The sequence below is a fragment of the Symsagittifera roscoffensis genome, chromosome 1 (genome assembly GCF_963678635.1).
Source record: "Symsagittifera roscoffensis chromosome 1, txSymRosc1.1, whole genome shotgun sequence".
Taxonomy (NCBI): Eukaryota; Metazoa; Xenacoelomorpha; order Acoela; family Convolutidae; genus Symsagittifera; species Symsagittifera roscoffensis.
The window spans coordinates 5,787,094-5,810,287 of record NC_087062.1 but is presented as its reverse complement, the minus strand read 5'-3'; the positions used below and the strand labels follow the sequence as shown (position 1 = coordinate 5,810,287).

Here is a 23,194-nt window from a genome sequence, read left to right as displayed (position 1 = left end):
CGAATCGGTCAAGTGTTACATCAGATTAAAGCCCTTTCAGTCGTAATTAGGACGCTGAAAAAGAACCCCAGTTGGATATTTTTTGTTTTAGTCCAATTTCAAGTTAAAAAAACGAGCCACCAGCCTTATTATTGAAGGAAAAGCCGTGAAACTATTATTCAAGAACAGAAAACTTATATTTTTTGCAGTAAAATAGCTTTCGAAGTTTTTTAGCGCAATCTCGGAAACGAAAAGCTTCAAAAATCCAACAAACTATGCAAAAAATGTTGAAAAACTTTCAGAAAGTTAACTTTAATTTTTTTTTTGCTTTTATTGTCAATTTATGAAGAAAAAAAACTAGCACCATATGTCTATTTTACTATAAATATCGAATATTTCTATGTTCCCGGCTTCCGTTCAGATTCTTTCATCACACGCACAAAAAACGACACAACCTCGATCAAAACGAAGAACTTTAGCGCAGATAAGATCTGACTACAGCCTGTTTTCAATTACTTTACCGCAAAAGAATTGACCCCAATGTCCCATCAACTGTCCTCACTGTTCAGTCCGCATACTACACTTCATCTTTCTAACAGCCCCAAAAACCGGACTGAACTCACCCCAATAGACGTGTGGCTTTGGCCGACCGAAGTAGCGAAGTTGCTAAGGCTAGAGTCAAGCTGGCTTAGCGCGCGCTCGACGGGCAACTAACAATAAAAACTAACACTAATTTGAGAAAAAACTGGTAGTTTTTTTTAGAAAAACTGGCCGTAACATTCTGAGCACTACTTGCTTTCTAAGCATGATGTGATGGGGTTCCAAGCTGCTCAAAAATGATTGTGAAACAACAAAAGTGTTGACTGTGATCAAGTGTCAATAGAGGCGTTGCGGAACCTGAGCAACAGTGTTCTGTGGTTTGCATACGACCGTTCAAAAGGCTTATGAAACCAGGGAACTTCACTCCGACTGTTTAGAATCGCTTTTTATTGCGCTGCCGAAAAAAGGAATCTGTAAATGCGAAGAACACAGAACATTTGCTACTATTACATATGTTGTAAAAATTTTACTGATCAAAGTACTGCAAAAATAAGCACCTATACTGAACGACCAAATCAAAAACTCCAGAACGGCTTTTTACCAAACCGAGAGACAAAAGCTAATGCACCTCTTGAAACAATCATGACGAGCTTCTTAAACAGGGAAAAACCTTCAACTTGTTTTCATTGAATTTGATTTTGTGAAAGCATTTGACCAAGTGCACACCGAACCCTATTGATATCTTGAAAAAAGGGGGCACATGGGAAAATTTTAGGATATATAACCAAATTTCCTTAGTAACAAAAAGCAGTCATGAAAGCTGACAAGTCGATCGCAAATGAAATTCATATCAAACGAGGAATTGGACAAGGTTGTAAACTATCGCCTTATTTTAACACATGCTGACCAGGCTATTACATGCAAGGAAGCGACGTGGTTAACAGGCCACTGTATGCAGAAGATACTGTGCTTCTTGTAAAGTAGAAAGGCGGCTTGCAAAATCTCTTGCATGAGCTTGTGAAAGCCGGCCTGGATTATGACATAGAAAACAAAACCAACAGAATCTCAACTTGCAAATTTCATAGGAATAAAATGGATGCCCTTTAAAGCTCTTTGAATTTCTAGAACAATTCATGATTTGCACTCTTTTGATAAAATTAGCCCTATTTGAGAAAACTGGACCAATATATAAAATTTTTATTTCGCTGGAAACTCTGAAAATTAAATCCCATTTTCGATCCTTTTAGCAAAGTAAATAAACTGAACTTAAAAGAAGTCAAAAAACAAGCCACAAAAAAAGTAAATTTGGGCCTGAACAAATTTTAAGACTTCCTGAAAAAAATCATCGCGACCTATATAAGAGTCTGAACTACGTTCAGCTACTATTATTTACTAAAACTTACTTTTTTTAGCACAATTCGCTTATGATGGTCAAATTGCCTTCTGAAAATTTAAATAACCGATTCTGCTTATTTGGCGCCGAGGTTATCATTCTGGGGACGACAAAAGCAGCCTATTTCAGGGAATCCGGGAAAGACCAGACTTTAAAAAATCTAGTATTCGGACAATTGCGTGTCTGCTTATCTTTTGCCAGCTCAATCCCCTAACTGGGAATTTTCACGGCTCAATGTTTTCACCATTTTAAAATCCATTTATAATTTAAAATGTATTTGGGCTCCAAAATGTTCTTCGATTTTCATATATTTTTTAAACAAAACTTCGATTTTATAACAAGATTTTCTGAACAGTTTGTTTCTTTTTTGGATTAATTTTACGCTTAATCATATTTCTGCACTGATCAGATGGCTTAGAGGCAATGTGGCCATCATAAGCGAATTGTACTTATAAAAAAAACATTTTCGACGATGGTAGAAGCACTTGATATGGTATCTTGGAAACTTCTAAGAATTGCTTCATTTTTGGATCTAATTTCGCATCTCTGCGAGTCCAGCGATTGCGTATTGACAGGCGCTAAGAAGTTATCTATAATTTTTGTTGCAAAAACTCTTGCCAAAAAATTTAGAGGAAAATCAAAGAATAAAACAAAATCGAAGAATAAGCTGATAATCGAAGAATAAAACAATTTGCAAAAATGAACTATATTACCTGGATCATTAGAAAAGGAGCTTATCGAATGGTAGAAAGAAGCCAAAGCTTCGAAAAAGTCCTTTCCGAAGAAAGAAAGCAGACAAAAACAAGCAGATGGTCTAAAAAATTAGCCAAAAATTTTCAATTTACAAAAAGAAACAGGTCCCGACTGGAATCAAACTCTCAAACTTGTGGCCTCCAGAAGTAGTTTTACCACTTGGCCAAATGCGCAGAAAGCCTCTTGAGTTTGAATTATTAATGGACAAATGAAACTCGTGCGAATTCTGTGAACAATGTTATTTACAGGGGAAAAAAGTCAAATACTCGGTTGCAATACCCTTGCTTTTTGCTAGGATAATAACGAATAAGCCAGAATCCAACAGTGTTTATCATGACTTGAAACTGTCAAAACGGTAGATTGCAAGTGAATTGTGAAAATGTACAATATTTTCAGCAAACAGCGGAGTTGCGTCTTTAATACAATTAACTTGAAGTTGGGACCCAATTGATTTTTAATTTCTAGTCCTAAGTGTAATTGGCAGATACTAGTTACAAACTTGAAGCTCTGCATTAAATTAGCACATCGAAGAATAAAACAATTTGACCTAAGGTAAGCTTGAAACATGGCCAAAATGGTATAGAATAAATTGAACATGGTAAGTTGAAACCTTGATACACCAGACTCGCAAGTTGCATCATATTCTGGATTAATAAGATTTTCACCACTACCCTGCAACATGAATTCAGAATACCTTCTGTAACAAAACCTCTGAAGAGGGACTACAATTAGAATCGGTTGCAACATTCTTGCTGAAAACAAGGGTAATGAAGAAGCTTTCTACAGAATTGTTTACTACGAGTGACCTTCGTAGAGCTTGGACGTTCTGGCGAAATCATAACTTCAGCTAGACAGTAGCAGTAAGTGTAACAGTAACATCTTGTGTAAACAAAAATTGCGTTTGGCAGCGAACTTTCTTACATCGAGACCATGGCGTTTTCGGCAAATTTTACTTATTATTTTGCTTATAACTATACTGTGAAAGACTTGAAAAATGGTCACGACGAAACTCTTCGGTAAAACTAAAGCCAGCTGAAAACTTAATTAAAAAACTATCAAAGTTTCAATTTCGAACATGATTTTTTTAAACACAGAGGCGAAGCGGAACTTCGCATCACTTGCTATACCACGAAAATAGCATTGCAAGCTAGCAGGCAGGAAAGGAAAAGAGAGCCACAAAGTCCAAAAAACGGAAACATTTTCAAAGAAACCACAACTAAGAAAAACTTCAAAATGTTGCCTGGAATGATGTTCTATTAGCGGGAAACACGTCCAAAAACACATTCAACGGCGTTTAATCGAATTTCAATAAAACTAGCGTTTAACGCGCCTTCGGTGCTTCGAAATTTTTCGACAACTCAGCAAAAACCGGAAACAACATCTGCAAACTTTTAGTGTACTCTGACTGCACCCAATTACAAACTTTTTTAATTCCCATTTTAAAAGCGTCATCTCAAAAACTTAATGGGCCTCTGGAGAAATTTCGAGGCCAGATTTGCAACCACTGAGAGTCCCTGAGAGCACCCTACTATAGGGTAAGGAATCCAAACTTTTTTAAACCTAAGTTTCCGGAAAAAAAAATTTAAAAAAAAAACGTCTTATCTCGGAAACCAAAAGGATTTGAGCATTCATATTAAGAGGCAAGATTTGAGACGCCTGGGTGTACGCTGACAATAAGGTTGTATTTTCATCAAGCTGGTAGTTTCAAATTTTTTGAAATTCTTTGTAGATAAGTTCTTTGAGAAATTTTGAAAAATTCAAAAAACGTCACATCTCGGAAACTAAAAGCATTTGAGCAGTCGCGTTTATCATTCGCATGTGGCAAGATTTGCAACTCTTTAGAGTACCCTGACAACACCGAACTATAGCGTTGGTAATTTCAAATTTCGAAAAAAAATTATCTGAAAATTTTGAAAAAATCACAAAAAACGTCACATCTCGAAAACTACAAAGAATTGGGCAGTCATATTTGGAGGCAAGATTCGCAATTCTTGAGATTACTCTGACAGGACCTAACTACAGGTTTAGGAATTTCAGAAGTTAAAAGAATAATAGTAATTTAAGTTTTCTGAAAATTTTTGAAAAAATCACAAAAAACGTCATATCCCGAAAACTACAAAAAAATTGAGCAATCATATTTGGAGGCAAGAGTAGCAATCTTTGAGATTACTCTGACAGGACCCAACTACAGGGTTGGGATTTTCAAGTTTTAAAAAAATAATAATAATTTAAGTTTTCTGAAAATTTTTGAAAAAATCACAAAAAACATCATATCTCGAAAACTACAAGGATTTGAGCGATCATATTTGGAGGCAAGATTCCCGATCCTTGATAGTACTCTGACAGTACCCAACTTCAGGGTTGGGAATTTCAGATTTTAAAAAAATAATAATAATTTAAGTTTTCTGAAAATTTTCTGAAAAAATCACAAAAAACTTCATATCTCGAAAACTACAAGGATTTGAACAGTTATATTTGGAGGCAAGATTTGTAACTCCTTAGATTACTCTGACAGCGCCCAACTACAGGGTTGTGAACTTCAAGTTTTTTAAATTATTTTGTCATTTGAAATTTCAGTTATTTTTTGAAAAAACCTCAAAAATCGTCTTATCTCGTTAGCTAAAATGAAAATGATTCCGGCATTCAAAATTGGAGGCCAAATTCGCAACCCCTAATTCAATATTGGGCTGCTTAATTCAAACTTGTTAAAATAACCACTAAAATCAAATTGGAAAATCGAAAAAAAAAATTCTTAACCATTGCAATATACGATATAGCTTAAACATGCAAAAATAATACGTTGAAAAAGCTTAAACATGGCGAGATAGTGAAGCCCGCATTTAAATATATAATAGATTGTTGGCATGAAAAACTTTGAACTATACATTCTATTGTGAGATTTTTAATGTTTTGCGATCTGGAAGAAAGCATACAAACTATGGTTCCCTCGAACGACCCAAAATTAATTGAGTAAGCCAATAAAATATAAACTGAAGTTTATTCGAAAAATTCAAAAAAGGAAAATATACGAAAATCAAGGCTAGTAGAATTACAAATTGCAGGAGTAAATGAAAACATAAAAAGCATTTAATGAAAACTGCATACAGCAAAAAAAATCTAAGATGTGGCGGTCCTGGTCAGATTCGAAACCAGGACCTTTGTCGTCCCAGGCGTATTCGTTGCCTTCAGACTAAGTGTAACGGAGAGGCCTAGAAATTTGAAATCCCTATGAACCAAGATACCAAATGATTCTGTTAAGCAAGTTGTGTACACGAAAAAAATCTATATTGCGATTTGATAACGCTTGCTAATCGCAAGCGTAAGAAAACACCATTTGGCGAACAAGAAGCCGAGCAATTACACTGATAGTACGTTTATTCTTATGAAATAAATTTCACAATACACTTTTACTTCGGGCACGAAAACAGCTATTATGAACACAGAGGCGAAACGAAGCTTTGTACCAATTGCGATACAATCGACAAAAAAAACTAAATAAGGAAAAAAAACTCGAACTGCCGAAAACCATTAAGTGGAGTTTCCATTCCAATTAACCAAGGACATGAGCAATCTCAACCCCCCCCCCCTAACAAGCAATTGAGCTATCTCCCCTAGTGAGAATCGGCATAACACTATAAAAAACGTTTTCAAACGCGAGAGTTGGTTAAAGCGTGAATAGTTTGTGATCAATTGGCCGACTGAAGCTTTTATTTCAAGTGTCGATTAAAAAATTTTTTTTTTTCAATTCTTTCCCGTTTTTATTTTGGGCGATCATTGCTTCGAAGTGAGCAAATTCAGGGTCGTTGCTCTGACCTCTACTTATGCCAAAAAAGCCAACAGCATCCTAATTATGTATGCAACTGCACATTTATCTTCATTCAAAACAGGAAAACGCCTGTATAATATGCGACTAGTTTCGCTATTTATTAATCTTGAATCTAGTTAGTAAGTTTTTATGTGGTTTTTAATTCTTCGAGCTTGTTTAAGAATCTGGCGTATAATTTTATAAAGATTTAAGTAGTTCAAGTAGTTATAAACAGGCCTCAAGTATCTATTGAGCTATACCCCCTCGCCCTCTCACAGGAATGAGGGAGGGGGAGGGGGGGGGGGAGGAGGAGAAGGGAGTGAGGGTAAATGAGATTATTCAATTGATCCAAAAAAACAACAAAAAAAAACGTTCATCATGGCACTTAAACAAAACCAATTTGTGAAAAAAAGTTCAGTAAGGAATTGTTATCCTAAAGAACCACACAAGACACAAGAACTAAATTTGGAACTCCATTTTTTAGCGCTACTTCAACTTCTGTTATAGGAGATTGTAATTCAAAGACATTCATTCTAGTTTCTTAAGGACAAGACCTACATACTGTGGGAAAATTCACTAGGTTCTTTAAAACTAAATCAGCCTTTATTTATTCACTAGAAAAACGTTAATAACTATTCTAAATTAATCAAATAATGAGTTGACACAAATTAGCATGGCTAAAGCTTTCCACAGAAATACGGAAAACTTGTTTAACTAATCAATTCAAAAGATAGAGCTAAGATTTACAACTAAATTGAGAGAAACGCTCCGCTAAGATCGTCGGGTTAGATTTCTCAGATATACACAAAATCACGAAACAAATTCAGAAAAAAAATGGGTGAACAAAGGGTCGATAACTAAACAATTTGCTAGAAAGTTCAATTATTAATTTTAATTAATCAACGCTGATAAATGTTTTCGTGGCAAATTTCAAGAAAATACTACCGACAGCTGATCTTGCACCGAAAGCATTACAAACCTCACACAACCCACCATACTTTAAAAAGGAGAAATTCTTCATTAACTTCAATATTCTTTTATGCTTAACAATTCAACTCTATCACTAGGGGTGAGGGGGGATACTCATTATTAGGCAGCATAGGGGAGGGTTATCGACAAGATCACTAACAACTTGTAAAAAGTTTCAAAATCGCAAATATGTAATTTTAATAAGGCCCTGAAAATATTTCGACCGAGTTTTTTCGACAATGAATTTCGAATATATCGATAATGCACTAATTTTTCAACTTCCTGTAGATCTCATTAAATATTTCCAACCCGTTTGCAAACGCGTCGATTCGGTACTAGGTACAAAGTTCGCATATGCCTAACTGTTTAATTAGTTCTTTTTAGAGAGGGGGATTCTTTACAAGGTACGATAGGGGAGAAATAGTTAACGAGTTCCCCTTTTGTAAACTTCCTTCGCCAATTTGAGTCATTAAAGTCTATTGTTCTTTCTCTTGGCCGCTCGAGTAGTTGCTTTTATAAACATTGGGTCGTTCACGAGTGACGGGCTGTCTTCTCAAGTTGTCTGAATGACTCACGAGATTAGTCCGTCGGTCCCTTTCAGTCGAAACTCCGGCTACACTGGACCTAAAAGAGGCATGGGGAGCAGTGGTTCTGGTTGAAGAGGGGACGGGCGCTTTCGGTCTAGATCCGCCCGCGTAGCGACTCGAAGAAGTTCCATTTATTTCAGAAGATCCTCGATAGTCGCTTCCGTTACGCGGATCTCGAGAGGCGGTGTCATTCAGCCTCGTGAACGAGCCGCTTGATTTGTATCCTCCCTGATTGCTCTGTGAGCTGGAACCATATCTACTACTGGATCCATTTGCTTCTGTACTTGATGAAGGGTCAATTCTGTCCCTTGTTCCATTAGTAGCATACGTTTTTGTATCATATCTGTCCCTTATCCCATTGGCACCACATGTTTTGGCATCTGCAGGCCTGGAAGCCAATGGTCTTGCAGCACCACTGGCCCCGTTCAACACACGGCTTCTTTGTGCCTCAGAGTTGGACTCATTTCGGTCAGCGCAGAAGCTATCGCCAGAACCACTGCCTATTTTGGTTCTCAGTTGCTCGGTAACATCGCGACTATAGTCATACTGAGATGAAAGTCCATACTTTCTTTCCAAGTCTGCGAAAGCGGTGCTACCAGAAGCAGCTCTATCTGAAGTATCCCGTCCATAAGGATGTTGTGGACGCATCGGGGACGCCGTTTCTGAGTTGAAACTGTCATCCACGCACATTCGAGGACTATCTTCGTCTCCAAAAGAAGTAGTAGCTAGCGGTGTACAAGACAGTTGGTGGGCCATTAGTTGCTCAATTCGAATATTCTGATCGCAGAACTCACAGGGTATTAAATCATTATTTGCTTCATTGTTTGTTGCAGGTTCATGGCTCGCGATTCGACCATCGATTGAATCATCAGACAAGGGAATATCTGGAGCTTGCAAACCACCATTAGAAGCGACCGATGCATCTCTGTTACAGGTAAAAATGTGGTTTTCAAAGTCGAGGAACTCAATTAACCTGTCACAAAATTCGCATGGAATTTTATTTTCATTTTCTGTTTGCTTATCGACTGCTGGCGCAGTGACACGCATTACGTCCGAATCTGAACTATCTGAATCTGATATCACTATTGGTCGTTGCGTATTAGGCAGTGGATTACGAGACTGACCGTCAAAACAGTCCCGAAAATGATCCAAAAATTGACTCGTTGGGATATTTTGTGAGCACCATTGACATCTATCAGTATCTGAATCGTGTCTGTCGTCTTGAAACGCAAAAGCATTCATTTCTGTTGACCTCGATTCTTGTTCATTCAGGCCGTTATCTCCCGAACTTGTGCAAGAGAGAAGGTGTGTTTCCATTCTTTTGATGTTAACAGGAGCGGCGCAATTTGGACATGGCATATCGCTGTCATCAGCTGCAAAGGTGGTTTCCCGCGAAGAAAGACCAAAAGGCACAAAGTCGTCAGTTGCGTTGAAGGTCGCTCCGTTTTGGAGCATAGATCTAGCGCGGGCTTTCTGAATTTCCTGAAGTTGCATATTCATAAGCAGTCGAGTATCAGGATCGAGAGATGCTGTATCGGTTCCGAACAAAGCGGATCCTCCCAGAGCACCAAACTGCGACTCCATAGAATCCATTCGTGACAGTTGCCTTCTCTCCGGTTCAGGATCAAGTCTGCAATCATGGTTGTCCAACGATCTGACATTTATGTACTTTTTACAAGCCTCGCAGTACTCAGTTCTTGTCTTACAGTAATCTTCGTGGGCTGCTAAATCTTTGAATGGCATGTCCAATTCGCATTGATCGCAATGAACTTTTCGATGGGCACAGTCAACGAGCAGATGTCTCTCCATTTGATTTTTCACAACTTCAATTTTGCATTTTACACAAGGAGTACGCGAATGAAACTGGTCCATATGTTCATCCCAGGAAGAAATATTGACAGCCGTTTCACAGTCTCCGCAAAATCGAACTCTTCTTGAGCAGTGAATCTCGTGTAGAGTAAAACTTGCACAAGGAATTTCATTTCGGCAATTTTTACACAGTTTTGTTTCCTCTGAGTCAGATGCCATGCTCAACTGAAACGAAATAAAATTGGTAGTAAAGCAAAGAGTAAGCGGAGTAAGCCGGTTTTAAGCTACAGTTACACTAACATTCATTTCTGAGAAATCGGAATCATGTTGACGCTATTACTGGTGGTATATGTGCTAGGTAAATAAGACGACAAGAATTTAAGATGACATGACAATAAGCCGACAAATACAATATAATTGAGAAATACAATTGAAGAATTTGAGTGTAGTGTCGTCTTAAAGTCCTGCCAAAGCGGTTTCCGTCTAAGCAGCTGTCCTATTAATTAACGGACACCGTGGTATATACACGAGCAAAAATATAAACCAGCTACCATGTAGGCTCGCCAAAATTACGTAACGATTGCATAACAGTTCTGTAAAATTATGTATATAGGCGCAAAGCTTAGCTTCGCATCACTTGCGATACAACGTAAAACTACATAAAGCAGTCAATAAATGTTTGATAAAATGTTAAAACGTTGAAAAACGAGGTCCACCAAAATTTTTGTATGAATGAACTTTTATTGAGACATAAGAAAACTCTTTTTACAAAATCACTTTTTTGGCTCAACTGATGTCCGCTGAATGATTGTCGGCTCTGATTCCGCGTCGTAAGTTGTTCCGTAGCTAATTTTTTTAAAAAACGTTATGCTCGGTATATTTGCTTAGAATAAATTTTTATTGAGACGAAGCAAACAAGCCAAGCAAAACATTTGATAAAGAAATAATCAACGGAACAACTTACGACGCGGAGTCGAAGGCGACAATCTTTCAGCAGACATCAGTTAAGCCAAAAAACTGATTAGTCCGACAAGAGTTCCCGATAACAAGACACTTGCTCTCGCAAGTGTAAATAGTTACGGAAGTCTTTCAAATTTCAACTATAGGAAGTAAATTTCGGCTGGCTCATATACTCTGCGCATTTTCGGCTGATTTATCCTTCGGCTAGTTTTTTTTTTCACTCGTTATGCTTATATTATTTTCAACTGCGATTGAATTTACTTGAAATTTAACCCTATCAAATATTCGAAAAGCAGAACCGATCGATGGTAAACAGCAGGGTTGGGAATGTTTCAAAGCATGTTTTAAAACAAGGCAAAACACACGTTTTAAAACAGAAAATAAAAAACTGTTTTTTTATTTTAGAACTTATATCGTAAAAAGCTAGTATAGGCAGGGAGTCGAAACCCTGCGCCATCCCTTCCTATCCCAATTGCAGTCGCCTGCCCTTCCCAATTGCTCTACATTCCTTAATAAAATGCGGTTGTTTGCTTGAATAATATGACGTATAAGAATGTTGGCTCGATCTCTATAATGCTGCACCGGATCATCTGAAACATTTTGTAGCAAAAACAATCTGACTCCCGTTTTTCTTGCCGCATATCTATATAAAGTTAGACGCTGATTACACGAAAAAAGCCCTCGCCTATATCCGCTCAATTGACGAAAATGCCATGGGAGAGGTCACTAAGTACATGACTCGAGAAGAAACGTACAATGAAAGTTATTTTCAAGATTTCAAAAGTGTAAAACAGTTATCATGGTGGAAAATGGGAAAGAGGCTAGGTTTCGAAACAGCGTTTGTTGATGTTGCACTGGCTCTCGTTTCTGGCGTTCCTAACTCAGGTGGATTGGAAAGATGTTTCTCAACGACAGGAATGACGTATAGAAAGTTAAGAAACCAAATGGAGGCTGAAAAATGTGACAAACTTGCATTTCTCTACCGCGAACTGAACAAACTGTAAAAAAACATGTGTTTTTTTAATTAAAAAAACGCTGTTTAATTGATTTTTTCAATAAAAAACGTTTTTCTCCAACCCTGGTAAACAGCTATGATAGTTGAGCTGCCGCAATATCAACTGAGAAAAATAAACGCCAAATTGAAATACCCTGCACTAAAGGACGCACCAACTTAAACACAACTTTGGCTACTCCCCTCCCCCCCCCCCCCCCCCCATCTCTTTAAATATTCCCCTAGGGTACCTAGAAACGAATTGCGACCCCTGTAATTTTTATGGTGCAAAATGTGACTTGAGCTTTCGCAAGAAGAGAAATTAATTTGGAATAGGATCCATAATCATAACATAAACATAATGACATACATACTTAAAGAGGAGCAAAGACCAATTTAAGAGTTCTTTTTAAGATTTAAAGAACATCCATCAGTGGCAACTTATAGTAAGATTCAATGGCCCAGGTTCAATAAACTTGCTTCTGAAAAGTTAAAAACATCTACATTTAACTTGCTTGAAAACTGATACACGTACACTAACTAACGTAAGAAATACTTTCAAGGTCAGTTTTTGGACATCTCGACGACATTAAGCAAATCATTACCTCGACCGATATCCATTGATTCGAAAAATCATTCATAAAAGTACCAATATTGGTGTAAACGACTAACCAGAACCTTCCGGGTCAGTTTTGGCCAACTGCAGCAAATTTTCTGTGACAAGTTTCGGAAGTATCTTACACGACAAAACAACTTCATTGTTTAAGACTGTTTCACATCACATGAAAAACCACCCATAAACCTTTAATGAAACAACAGAAGTACAACCGTCAGAGCCAAATTCCGGCACACGGTAGAAATGGCTAATTTAGGCCCAGACTGAGCTTTTTTTATATAACGTGGATAGAAGTAAAGAGAGTCAGATGGTTGGGAATCAATCCAACCAGATTGAGAAAACTAACACCTGCACAGAATAAATCGGAGTTGAAAGAGACTCAAAAAGATTGACCTGATATGAGGCTACAGATCTGCCTTATACTTAAACAAAGCTGTACTTTTGTTCCCTCGGCTCTATAAATAATAAGTTTAATCGAAAATAGTTTAATCATTATTAGTGCCGGGTCACAGGCAGCGTTCGCAAACTGTATTGCGAAGGAGATTCTATTCTAAGAAAACTACCTGACCTGGGTTCCTCGATACACGAGCTCAAGTTTCTACAAAGCTCTGTAACATTCGCCCGGAAGATACATATCGACGGAAAATAAAACTAAGTCCTAAGACGACTGGCTAACGTCTAAACAGAGCTTTATATGCTTTTCACCGTCTCTACCAAGCCAGTACTTTTGGTGGTCTTTTCTAACATCGGGTCGACAAAAAACGTTACTGCTTTTGGCTTCGGTCAAAACACTCAAATTAACTTAATTACATGCAGGAATAGTGAGCTCATGGCTGGGTCTCAGTATCCCCAGACCACGAGGTCACTCCTAAAAACAGGGCTACAACTATTTATTATATTACTATTGTTTTTGTTCAGTAGATAAAAATCATCATCTCCATCGAAGATGGATCAACTCTTTCCCCCAACTCCTATCTTCTCATCCTTATCAAAATGAATCCAGTTGTTAATTAAATTCAAATCAGGACATGACAAGAAGCTAAAAGTTTATATAAAAGAAAAAAAGTTTCAGTTCCGAAACCCTTCCGGATTCTTGAATCCACTGAATCAAGCTCGTTAATCTTGACTTCTTCGTAATCCGGAAGGCTATCTTCCACCCTTCACCGTTGTCTACATTGGCCTTGCAACTATTGTAGCAACACAATAGTTGCAACTCGGAACGGCCTTCTGTTTTTCTCTGTTGTTTTTCTATCACAATCTTCGTTGTTTTCGTCAGCTTTTCTGCCAAAATGACCGTTTCTGACGTTTCTCAGAAATGTTACATAATCACTTCGAAAATTTAAAATTCTAAAATACGGGAATATCCTGACCTTCACCGTTCTGCTAATCATCCGAATAACGTCGTTAATCCTTCAAAATCATTAACTCGGAAGGTTCGCTGCTAAAAACATGAAATCTGCAGAGATTGCATTTTGTCCATTCTGGTCGAATGTCACATACTCCCCGGACAGTCCGGTCAATGTCCTCATTGATTCACGCAGTGTTCTTAAAATAGATACAGTGTCATCGAACAGAATTTACAAAATGCACAAAATTTTTTTAATCAACGTCACATCGACTCACAGCAGAATATAACTGGCATCATACTACATCACTATAGCCTTCAAATTCTTCATTAATCTGCACATTGAGGATATGACTTAAGATAAAACATATTTTCTGACTTCCAATGTCAATGTCCCGATTAAAACTTTTTCTCTTAGATTTAAAAGGTGTTGGCTTGCAGGACAGTCCTGCCAACCAACAAGCTAAAATTATCCTGCTATGCTTCTCCCTTCGGAAATCTTGCTTGTTACTGTCCTGAATACTAAAACTAAGAAACTCTGTGGTTAGAAAGAACAATGAAACAATTTCCCTCTTCGAGAGATTACCCAAGCCTTCCACGTCACCACAAAGTGATCAGTTCTCCTAGCTGATTAAAAACAGTCATGCAGGCTGGAATATTTAAATATACTCCTTCACTTAAGCCTTCCTAAATAAATAGTAAGTGAGTGTCTCTAAAGCCACTCAACTAAAATCAAAATGCAAATTTATAAATGCAACAATTTCAAAACTCAACTAAATGTTTCAGTTTTCAATTACAACTTGGTTGCTTGGTTTCTCACTTGAGTTTTTTCACACACATAAAACAATTCTGAGTTTTAATTTTTTCTTCATTACTCCTTTGTTTTCTTCTTTTTTTGTCGTTTAGAAGTTCTAAAACTTCTAAATTCTTCTAATTTCATCTCTTTTTTCATCTTGCTTTTCGGTCATCCGTCAATGCTCCATTTCTTCCTCCTGTGATACTGACTCTGCACTCTCAGTTTCCGTATCTTGCAACACGTCATTAGCTATCCTGACGCTGCTGGAAGCCGTCCTCCAACACTTCTGCTCTTCTACCCTCTGTTTGCAGCAAGTTAGGGGATCCACGTTAGATTCTCTGTTCCTGCAGAAGCTGTTGTGGAGACACAACGTCACGTTTCTCTCCAAATCCTCCTTTAACATCTCTGCCTTCTCCTTTCCACTACGTTCACTCGTCCTGGAAATTCTTTTCACAGCGGTGGTCACTGCATTCCGATGAGTCACGAGAGCTCGCTTGAAAGCTCCTGCTCCAATGTCCAACTGATATTCACTGTACACCCTGCCGTGCTTCGACATATGCTTTTTCGCATATTCGTACAACCATGCAGTCATGTTAGCTCTGAACCATGGCATCAATCGTTTTCTTGCCTATATCTTCTTAACTTCCATCGGAATGTTTAGAATTTTGCACATTGTCTCAAAAAGATCGAAATCTTTTTGACAATCTAATTTCCGCAACTGTTCTTTCATCGGTGCCTCCTGTCTATTATTTTCTCTCACATGAGCTTCCAGCCATCGTATCGCCATCATAACTCCCACTATTACTATTGTTATGGGCTGTGATGAATCTGGTAAACCCATGGAGAGCAGCTCTCCAGAGTCCCAGATCAACATCAGATTACTACGCTTGGGATACCACCAGGTCTGCAGCAAGCAGTGGCAAGGAAACTCGTCATGTGTCAACATGATGCTCCTCCAATTACGTTTTCCCGAAGCTTCCAGTAATGGTTCCACTTCCATCATCACTCGGTGGACTTCATCATTCTCATCTACTGCATTGTAATCTGTGACAGTCGATCCTCTCTGTTTCTGTCTCTCAAAGTCACTGAAGTTCCCGCTCACATATCCCATGAACTTCTTTCCTAGTATTGACTCCAATTCTTCTTTGGTTATCTCTGGAACTGCTGAGAACATCTTACACAGCAACTCGTATGACTTCTCGGACATTCTCGCCAGTCTCACACACTTCGGCTCTGAGAAGGCTTGATCCACAATCGTTCTTGTACTCTTCACGTCCACAGCTACGAAATGTACAGGGTATCTGCTCTTGCACATTGGAGCCAATGTTGAACCCACCAAATATCGTGCTCCTGATGGTCTACAATAAGTCTCACTGTGTCTAATGTTCATATCCGTCTCGATTGCTTCCCTCCATTTTCCTATGTATTTCTGCTCAGTCTGCAGAACTCCTGGGAAAACTTCTACACTGATGGCTGTGACCATCTCATGTTTCTGTTCTAGATTCAATAGTCATAGTGCAGTCACTAGATTCACATCGGTTCCTCCATGGCAATCTGCTATCAGTTCCGTTTCTGTTCTTGCTTTCATCACGACGTTTCTAAACAATACCGTCAATTGCTTGTGTTGTTTCTCCAGAGTCTTCACACAGTCCAGACCTCCACAAACGTGATCCTCCAGTCCACAGACTTCCGCCAGACAGCTACCAGGTTTGACCCAGTCTTCTGGTCCCCAGCCAGGCAACTCCACTTTATCATCTCCGTTGCTCTTAGAGGCCGTTGTCATCACATTATATATGATGTTGAGGTCACGCAGGTTACAGTCTGCATTCAGTTCCCTCTTTACGTCTTGTGTTGCCCGTAATATTGAGTCAGCGTTGGGACTAGGACACCATGATGGCCTCATCAATTCCCACACTGCCATCAAGCTCGTTCTCAGTAATTCATCTGAGAATCACAACCCAAACTCCACTCTTTTGTCGGATTTTGGTACTGAAGGTGCAGTCACCTCTTCTTCCAATACCAGTCCCAATTTGGCCTGTGGATTGTTAACGCTCTTAATCTTTACCATTCTGGACGTCCAGAATCTTAGCAACACCGCCTGCTCATAATCAAAGAAGCAATCGCGTATGTCTTCACTCAGGAAAGGATTGTACGCTATCCCTATGATCCCGGATACGTAGCTATACGATTTTTTCTTGATCGGTCCACAGTATTCACTGGATTTCGGCAATGCTCCCATAGATTCTTTAGTGAGTCTCAGCTCCTTGTTTGAGAATCTCCTGATTTCGTCTATCTTTTTCATGGGTTCTAATTCCTCGGGTTCTTTCATGTTCACCCTCATCGGTTAACTTTGCTGCATATCCAGCAGTGCTAGCAAGAATAAGGCTTTCGTTCGCTCATCGCCTTCCTTCAACATTTTAACACAGGTGTTCAGTGCAGGTACTGAAATCTGCTCTATCAGGAATCGAATGAAACAGAGAGCGTCTCTCCGCTTCGCACACGCTACTGCTGCTCCCTCCTGGACTATCAGATCCCTCAGGTTCGTCATAAGGAAAACCTTCTCCTCTTTTGATCTCTTCCTTTCTTCTGAATCATAATCTTCGCGAGTCAGTCCCATCATGCACCAGGCGAACCTGAGTTGTAACTCTGTCCTTACGTAAGGTACTGCCACGAGAGCATGTATTTTTGGCGTAGTCCTCATTTCTTCTTCGAAATACCTTAATACCACTGCTTTCCATGGAAGGCTCACCAACTGCTCCATCGTTTCTGCCTGTATGTCAGACAACGCTAAAGTCCCGTACGCCTTCTGCTTGAGGGTGGTGCCTTGCAACATGGTTTCCAGATAACCCTCCATGGCTTTTTCATCTTCCAGGGCCATTACATACCCTCTAGCCGAGTTTCGGTATTCTAACATCTCCATGTATCCACCGATGGGTTCATCTATCGACACAGTCTCCGACACTGTTAGTCGGTTATATTCCACTGGTATTAGTTGTCCTGCGACGCTTCCCTTTCCATGATTCATGGGAGATGGCTTGAAGTCTTTCATTGTGCTCTCTCCACATTGGCTGAGTTTTTCCATTTCTAAGGTTGCTCCAGTCAGAGTGCGGTCACTCCTTTTGGATTTATAACCTGTTGACTTTATCCCCGCCATGAGAATGGGTGGCACCATCGCTATATTAGTTAACATTTTATCTGTGCCAGGCAGTTGATAATCACCTTGCCCCAAATCCATGACCTCCTCCATTCGTTTCCTTTTTGCTGAGTTACCAGCTTTAATCGATTTTTCTGAATGCACCTTCGTCTTTCCAACTCTCCTCGGCATCACTCTGCTGCCTAACTTCATTTTCATTGCATTGATTTTATCAATCACCAATTTTGATCGCATCGTCCCTCTCCTGGTTCTTGACAGATACACCACCTCTCCTTTATCGTCCTGCGGTGTCATCTTGATGGGAGAATTCGCTTCACTTTCATCAGTGGCCGAGTCGATCAATAACTCACTCAGTCTCCCTTCACAATCATCAAGCTTGTCAAGGACTTACCTCATAAAGGGTTGGTTGAGACCCGTTTTCAGAATGGACTGGGTCTCATAGCTTTGAATCACGATCCAGACTTCTTCCATAAACGCCACTCTGTCCAATTTGCATCCTGTCCTACTCTCGTGGTCTCGGTGATGTACTTCCCATTCTTCTTCGGGCAGCGTTCCCAAGAAAGGTACTCTGGCTGAGGCCTCTATTCTTCTCCTCCTAGGTGATTCCATGAGGATTCTCTGGTCGTTATTTCTTGAATTGCCAGGAGAGCTGCTCTCCGATAAATTCCGTTTCATTTCCATAAAGGCTGACGGAGGCTCCAGTGTCGAGATGCCTTCATCCGCTGGCTCAGTCGTTTCCAACGTATCTGCGTTATTCAAAATCACTGAAGATATTGAAATCCAGGCTGGATGTTCCTCCTGTCGATGCCCTGTCGTCTTCCCCACCAGCTTGATCTTGTTGCATGGGTTCGTCGGTTTGACGGCTTCCTCCCTGTCCGTCATCTCCTCCTGACTTATCCTTGTTCGAGCTCGATGGTCCTTTTTCACCATTGTCGGCTTCTTCCTGGAATCTCGGTATGAGCAATGTACCGGCCGATTTATCTTTCTCTTCTCCATGGACCACTTCGATTTCTTCGCAGCCGAAGGGTGCTAGGAAGGTTCTCGTCTGCAGTATTCCTCCCACTTTCATCTCCTGTTTTACACTAGTCAGGATTAATGAGGCTTCAGGCAATTCGGTCTTGCCTCTCATCCTCATCGGAGCTAAGCCTAATCCCTTACATTCCTCGTCGAATTTCCCAAGCTTGGGAGTCGCGGCGTTGCTTATTCGCTTTCTCGTTGCTTGATCCGTATATGCAAATCGTGTGTACTGTAACACGGCGGCATTTCTCCCTACAAAGTATGGATCCATCGTTCCCACGAAATTCCCTACTCTCCTTTCATTGGTTTCGAATGCTCTCAACCTAGGAGTTTGTACCACGGAGACTGCTCCGAGCAACATCCTTCTTATCGGAGGGAATTCAGGGATTGCCTCCGGCAGCTTCTTGTAATCGCCCCAGTCCTTCGTCTCTTCTTTCACTTTGTGATATGCTGCAGTGAGACGAGGCACTCTGGTTATTTCACCATTCGTTTTATCATAGGGTCTCAAATTCCAAAGCTTTGGAAACACTTCGATGTGTCCTCTTTCTACTTCTCCCAGACGATCACGGAAGTGATCGTCAAAATTGATGACTGTCATCTCTGGCTCCGATATTTTCGCAAATAACAGATCTTCACTCATGAGCTCCCGCAATGTGTGCTGCTCACACCAGTTCAGTGTACTACCGTCCACTGCCGATATGAGTCTCAGGTGCAGCACCGACCTCCTATATGCTTCCACCTTAACGTCAGGAAACGCAAACGTGACAGCTGGTCCATAGATCACTGTCACGAACTCCGTGACTCCTCTGATCAGCGCCAAGGGATCGGTTCTCATAGCCAAACTCAGATCGGTTAACAGCGGCATGCCTCCAACATGTCGTCTAACATCTTCCTCTCTTTCAATCGTCTCGTCTTCTCACGTTCCAAAGCGATTTTGCTGTAAGAGATACTGGATAAGAGGGTGTCTCAGGTCTCTTATCTTGTTCCACGAGTCCGTGGATTTCTTCATATCCAAGTTCCTCACTCTCTCTCTCTCTCATCTGCTCTGGACAACGTGCCAGTTTCATCAGTCCTCCCAAGTTTCCGTGGGTAATTGCAATCAATGTCAGAAGTCCGTCTAGCCGCAGGTTCTGGATTCCATCGGTGAGCAGTATCGCCGGTCTTTTCACGAAACTCTCTGCTACGAACGTCACGATCAAGGCTATTAGTTCCACTATCGATACTTACACTACTGCTTGGAGGAATTCTTTTATCAAGTAGTGCGAGACTTTCGAGTAAACTTTTGCCAAGAAGGACGCGGTCCATCCGGCTGCCAACCCTTCTAGCATGCTGTCTGTCCTTTCAAAGCCCTCCTGTCCCTTCACTTCCTGTGTCCAGAAGGTTTCCAGAGTAATCTGACACATTCTGTTCACAAATTCAGCGGTCTTTTCCCCGGCATTTTCCGCCAGGTTCACCTCCTTCAACAAGTAGGCATGTATCTTTGTGATCATCACGGGGCCTTGCTCAAAAGCGTCTGCACCCAATGCCGCTACTCTAGGGTTCAGGTGTAGCCACTGGTAGGCTTACGGCTTGGTTCTCAGAACCATCGCCTCCAAATGATCTCTCGTCTCTAGAGAATTTTTCCTTCTTGTGTCTTCACCTGCAACTTCCATTGCTCGGAACCATAAGTCATTAGACATCGCCGCCATCACTCGATGGTCGTCGTCTATTCCCGGTTTCAGTTTGAGCTGTCGACTGAAATTGGACAGTTCCAACCCCAGCACCTCGTCCAACACTAACATGTGTAGCGCATGATCCTTGAGTCCTCTCATCGCGTTTGAGATATCTGACCACACTGCAGGCAGTTCAGCCTTAAGTGGCCTCAGGTTCTCCATCTCTATCATGCGATTCGGGGCTGATATGATCACATCATATTTTCCTACCGAAAGTAAGGCCACAATCGCATACACAAATTTCAGTCCATCCGGGAGATGTGCATATCCCGGAGACAACGCGAATACTACTCTCAGTGTTACTTTAGTGAATGACCCCTCCTTCGTCGCATGCACCACTTCACCCATCGACTCAAGGATATTATTTATCGCTGGCCATACAGCGTTCTCTGCCGTTGCAGGATCTCTGAGTCTGCTCAGAAAACTTCTACTGTGTAAATGGTCATTGATGCCAGCGAACACGATCGTAGTTGGGTTCATATCCGTCTGCCTTTGCACCCCTATAGCCAGAGATATCGATTGCAGTAGGTCCAAGTCGACCGCTGCCAACATTATGACGTCCGGCCAAAACAAAAACTTGGAGGTGTACACGAACTCTGAATTCGCTACTACCATAATCTTGGCCTTCCTCATCTCTGTTTTGTCATAGGCGGCGAAGATGGTCTCATCTTTCTTTATCGCTATCAATCCGCCATATCTTTGGGCATCACCATCTTGATTCACTAGTTTTGGGTATACTCTTTCCTTCACATGACCAGGGGGTGTCGTCAGTTGCCTGAATATCTTCACGTGTTGCCCAATCGGCGCTCTCGTCGTCAGGAATCTTCCTGGTCTATCTTCACGATTCCCTTCATCATGATTCAACCTCACATCTTGCAATGGTCTCGCATTCACTGGTCCCATCGTGTTGTTAGAGGGCAGTCCCTCCAAATCAGCAAATCTCAAGGCCGTCGTGGAGCTGAAATTTATGCTAGCGGCTATCAACCAGTCTACGCCGGTTATCGAGTACAATCTGCTGACGGATAGCGTCGCTCCATTCAGCATCCTCCTTGCATCTTCGATGAAGCTTACCCTCTGTACATCCAGCTTCATTAGCTCGTCTTTGCATATATGCCAGGGAGACGGTATGGGTCTTGACCACATCAACGAGCCTCTGCTCGGACGTCTCTCCTCTCGAGTGTCGTCTCGAGTGTCGTCTCCTACTTGTCTTCTCCGATCTAGTGTCCGATCTAGTGTCCGATCTAGATGTGCCGGCTGTCTCTTCGATTGGGTTGACAGGTCCTATTCTTCTCCTAGGATGGATGGTCCTCCTCATCGGTGCTTCTCCCAATCGATCCTGTACGTCTGTCCTTTGACCTGGTTCGCTGGAATTTTGTTGCCTGTAGTTCGTGACGGCCGGGACCGTACCCAAGCGTGTTTCCAAGCTAGGAGCCACAAAGGTAGTAATCACCGCGTCACTCACTGTTCCTTCTTCCTTCAGCACTCCTGTGTCAAAGAGTTCTGCTTCCAGCTCGTCCAACCGCTCTTGAAAGACTCGATTCAACCAAGCTTGTCCTTCGATACTGTCGAAGTGAATGCCGTCCGTGGTCAGTCTGGCCTGATCCATAGCTCTCAACTCATGTTCGATGTCCATGAGGATCATTCTTCCGGCGTTCCGACTTGCGAGGTTCCTCAAGATGTTATTCCACCTGACGACTCCCTCGTTGTACCTTCTTCCTGATGCTGTCAGGCTTCTCGCGTTCATTGGCACAGTGCAAACGGTCAGTACCGCGCAATTGAATTTCTGCCAGAGGGTCGTAAACAAACACACCATCATTGACTCCCATAGTGCTTCCTGCTTATCTGAACCTCTGGAGATGTCATTCGTCCCAACTAAGATCATCACATTGGGGATCCTCCCTGGATTCATCAGCTCCACCATTCGATATAACTGGGCTATCGTCGCGCCTCCAAAGGCCATCACCGTGGTGACCCACGAGGTCCTCAAATTCGACAGCACTCTGACCAAGCTGTCTTCCAGTATCAGATGAGATGTCCCGAGTGGTAGTTGCTGCAGGTTTACTGCCGGGCTCCAAGTCGCTCGATTGAAGCAAGCTCTCGGATCTGTCTCCGGAACTCCCGTGAATTTATATTTCAATTGATTATTCTTCTGCACGTCTATTATGCGAGACACTTTCTTCGCTGGCATCTTCCGTACTCTCCTCTCTGGGGCCCTCGAGCTCCCCATGAGTGGTGTTACGTCACTTATCCCCTGTCTGATCACGGTCTGGGAGAGTCGTACTCTGCCCGTGTCGTCAATCGTTCCATAGGGTGCAGTCACCCCGGAACCTGGCGCATTCTTGTTAGCGACCAGTCGTCCAGCTGTCTCTATCAGCTTCCTCACTGTCTGTTCCACGACGGGGTCACCCAAGGTGTCACTAGGATCCGGGATTGTTACTCGATTTGTCTCTGCTGGGAGCTGTGTCTCCGTTGTTTGACTCATTTCTCGAGGCGTCAGGAGCTCCATCGGGGACTGCCCACGAGGAATATCCTTTGTAGGTATCACTTTCTCCACGGCCGTTGTCAACGCCATCTGCTCCGATTGCTTTTTGTAGTCCTGCCTCAAGCGCTCAATCTCTTGACCTTGCTTTTTGTTGCAATCTTCAAACAACTTTCTCCACATGTCCCGATCTTCCTCCATCTGGAGCATGCTTCTGGTCATCTCGTCCAGCTCCTTCTTCGTACTTTTCAGTTCATCGTTCATCTCATCCAGATCTTGCATGGTTTAG

General features: G+C 41.2%; 1 protein-coding gene across 1 annotated transcript; it reads right to left on the bottom strand.

Moving 5' to 3' along the window:
• Positions 1-7,095: 7,095 nt before the first annotated feature.
• Positions 7,096-10,414, bottom strand: LOC134857070 (TRAF-type zinc finger domain-containing protein 1-like). The gene has a single exon (XM_063873419.1). It carries the CDS (start codon positions 10,052-10,054, stop codon positions 7,916-7,918), a length of 2,139 nt encoding a protein of 712 aa, XP_063729489.1. The 5' UTR covers positions 10,055-10,414; the 3' UTR covers positions 7,096-7,915.
• Between the last annotated feature and the right edge of the window lie 12,780 nt (positions 10,415-23,194).

Excerpts from the sequence above, each read along its gene's own strand:
- LOC134857070 (XM_063873419.1), bottom strand. The coding sequence starts at position 10,054 with ATGGCATCTGACTCAGAGGAAACAAAACTGTGTAAAAATTGCCGAAAT.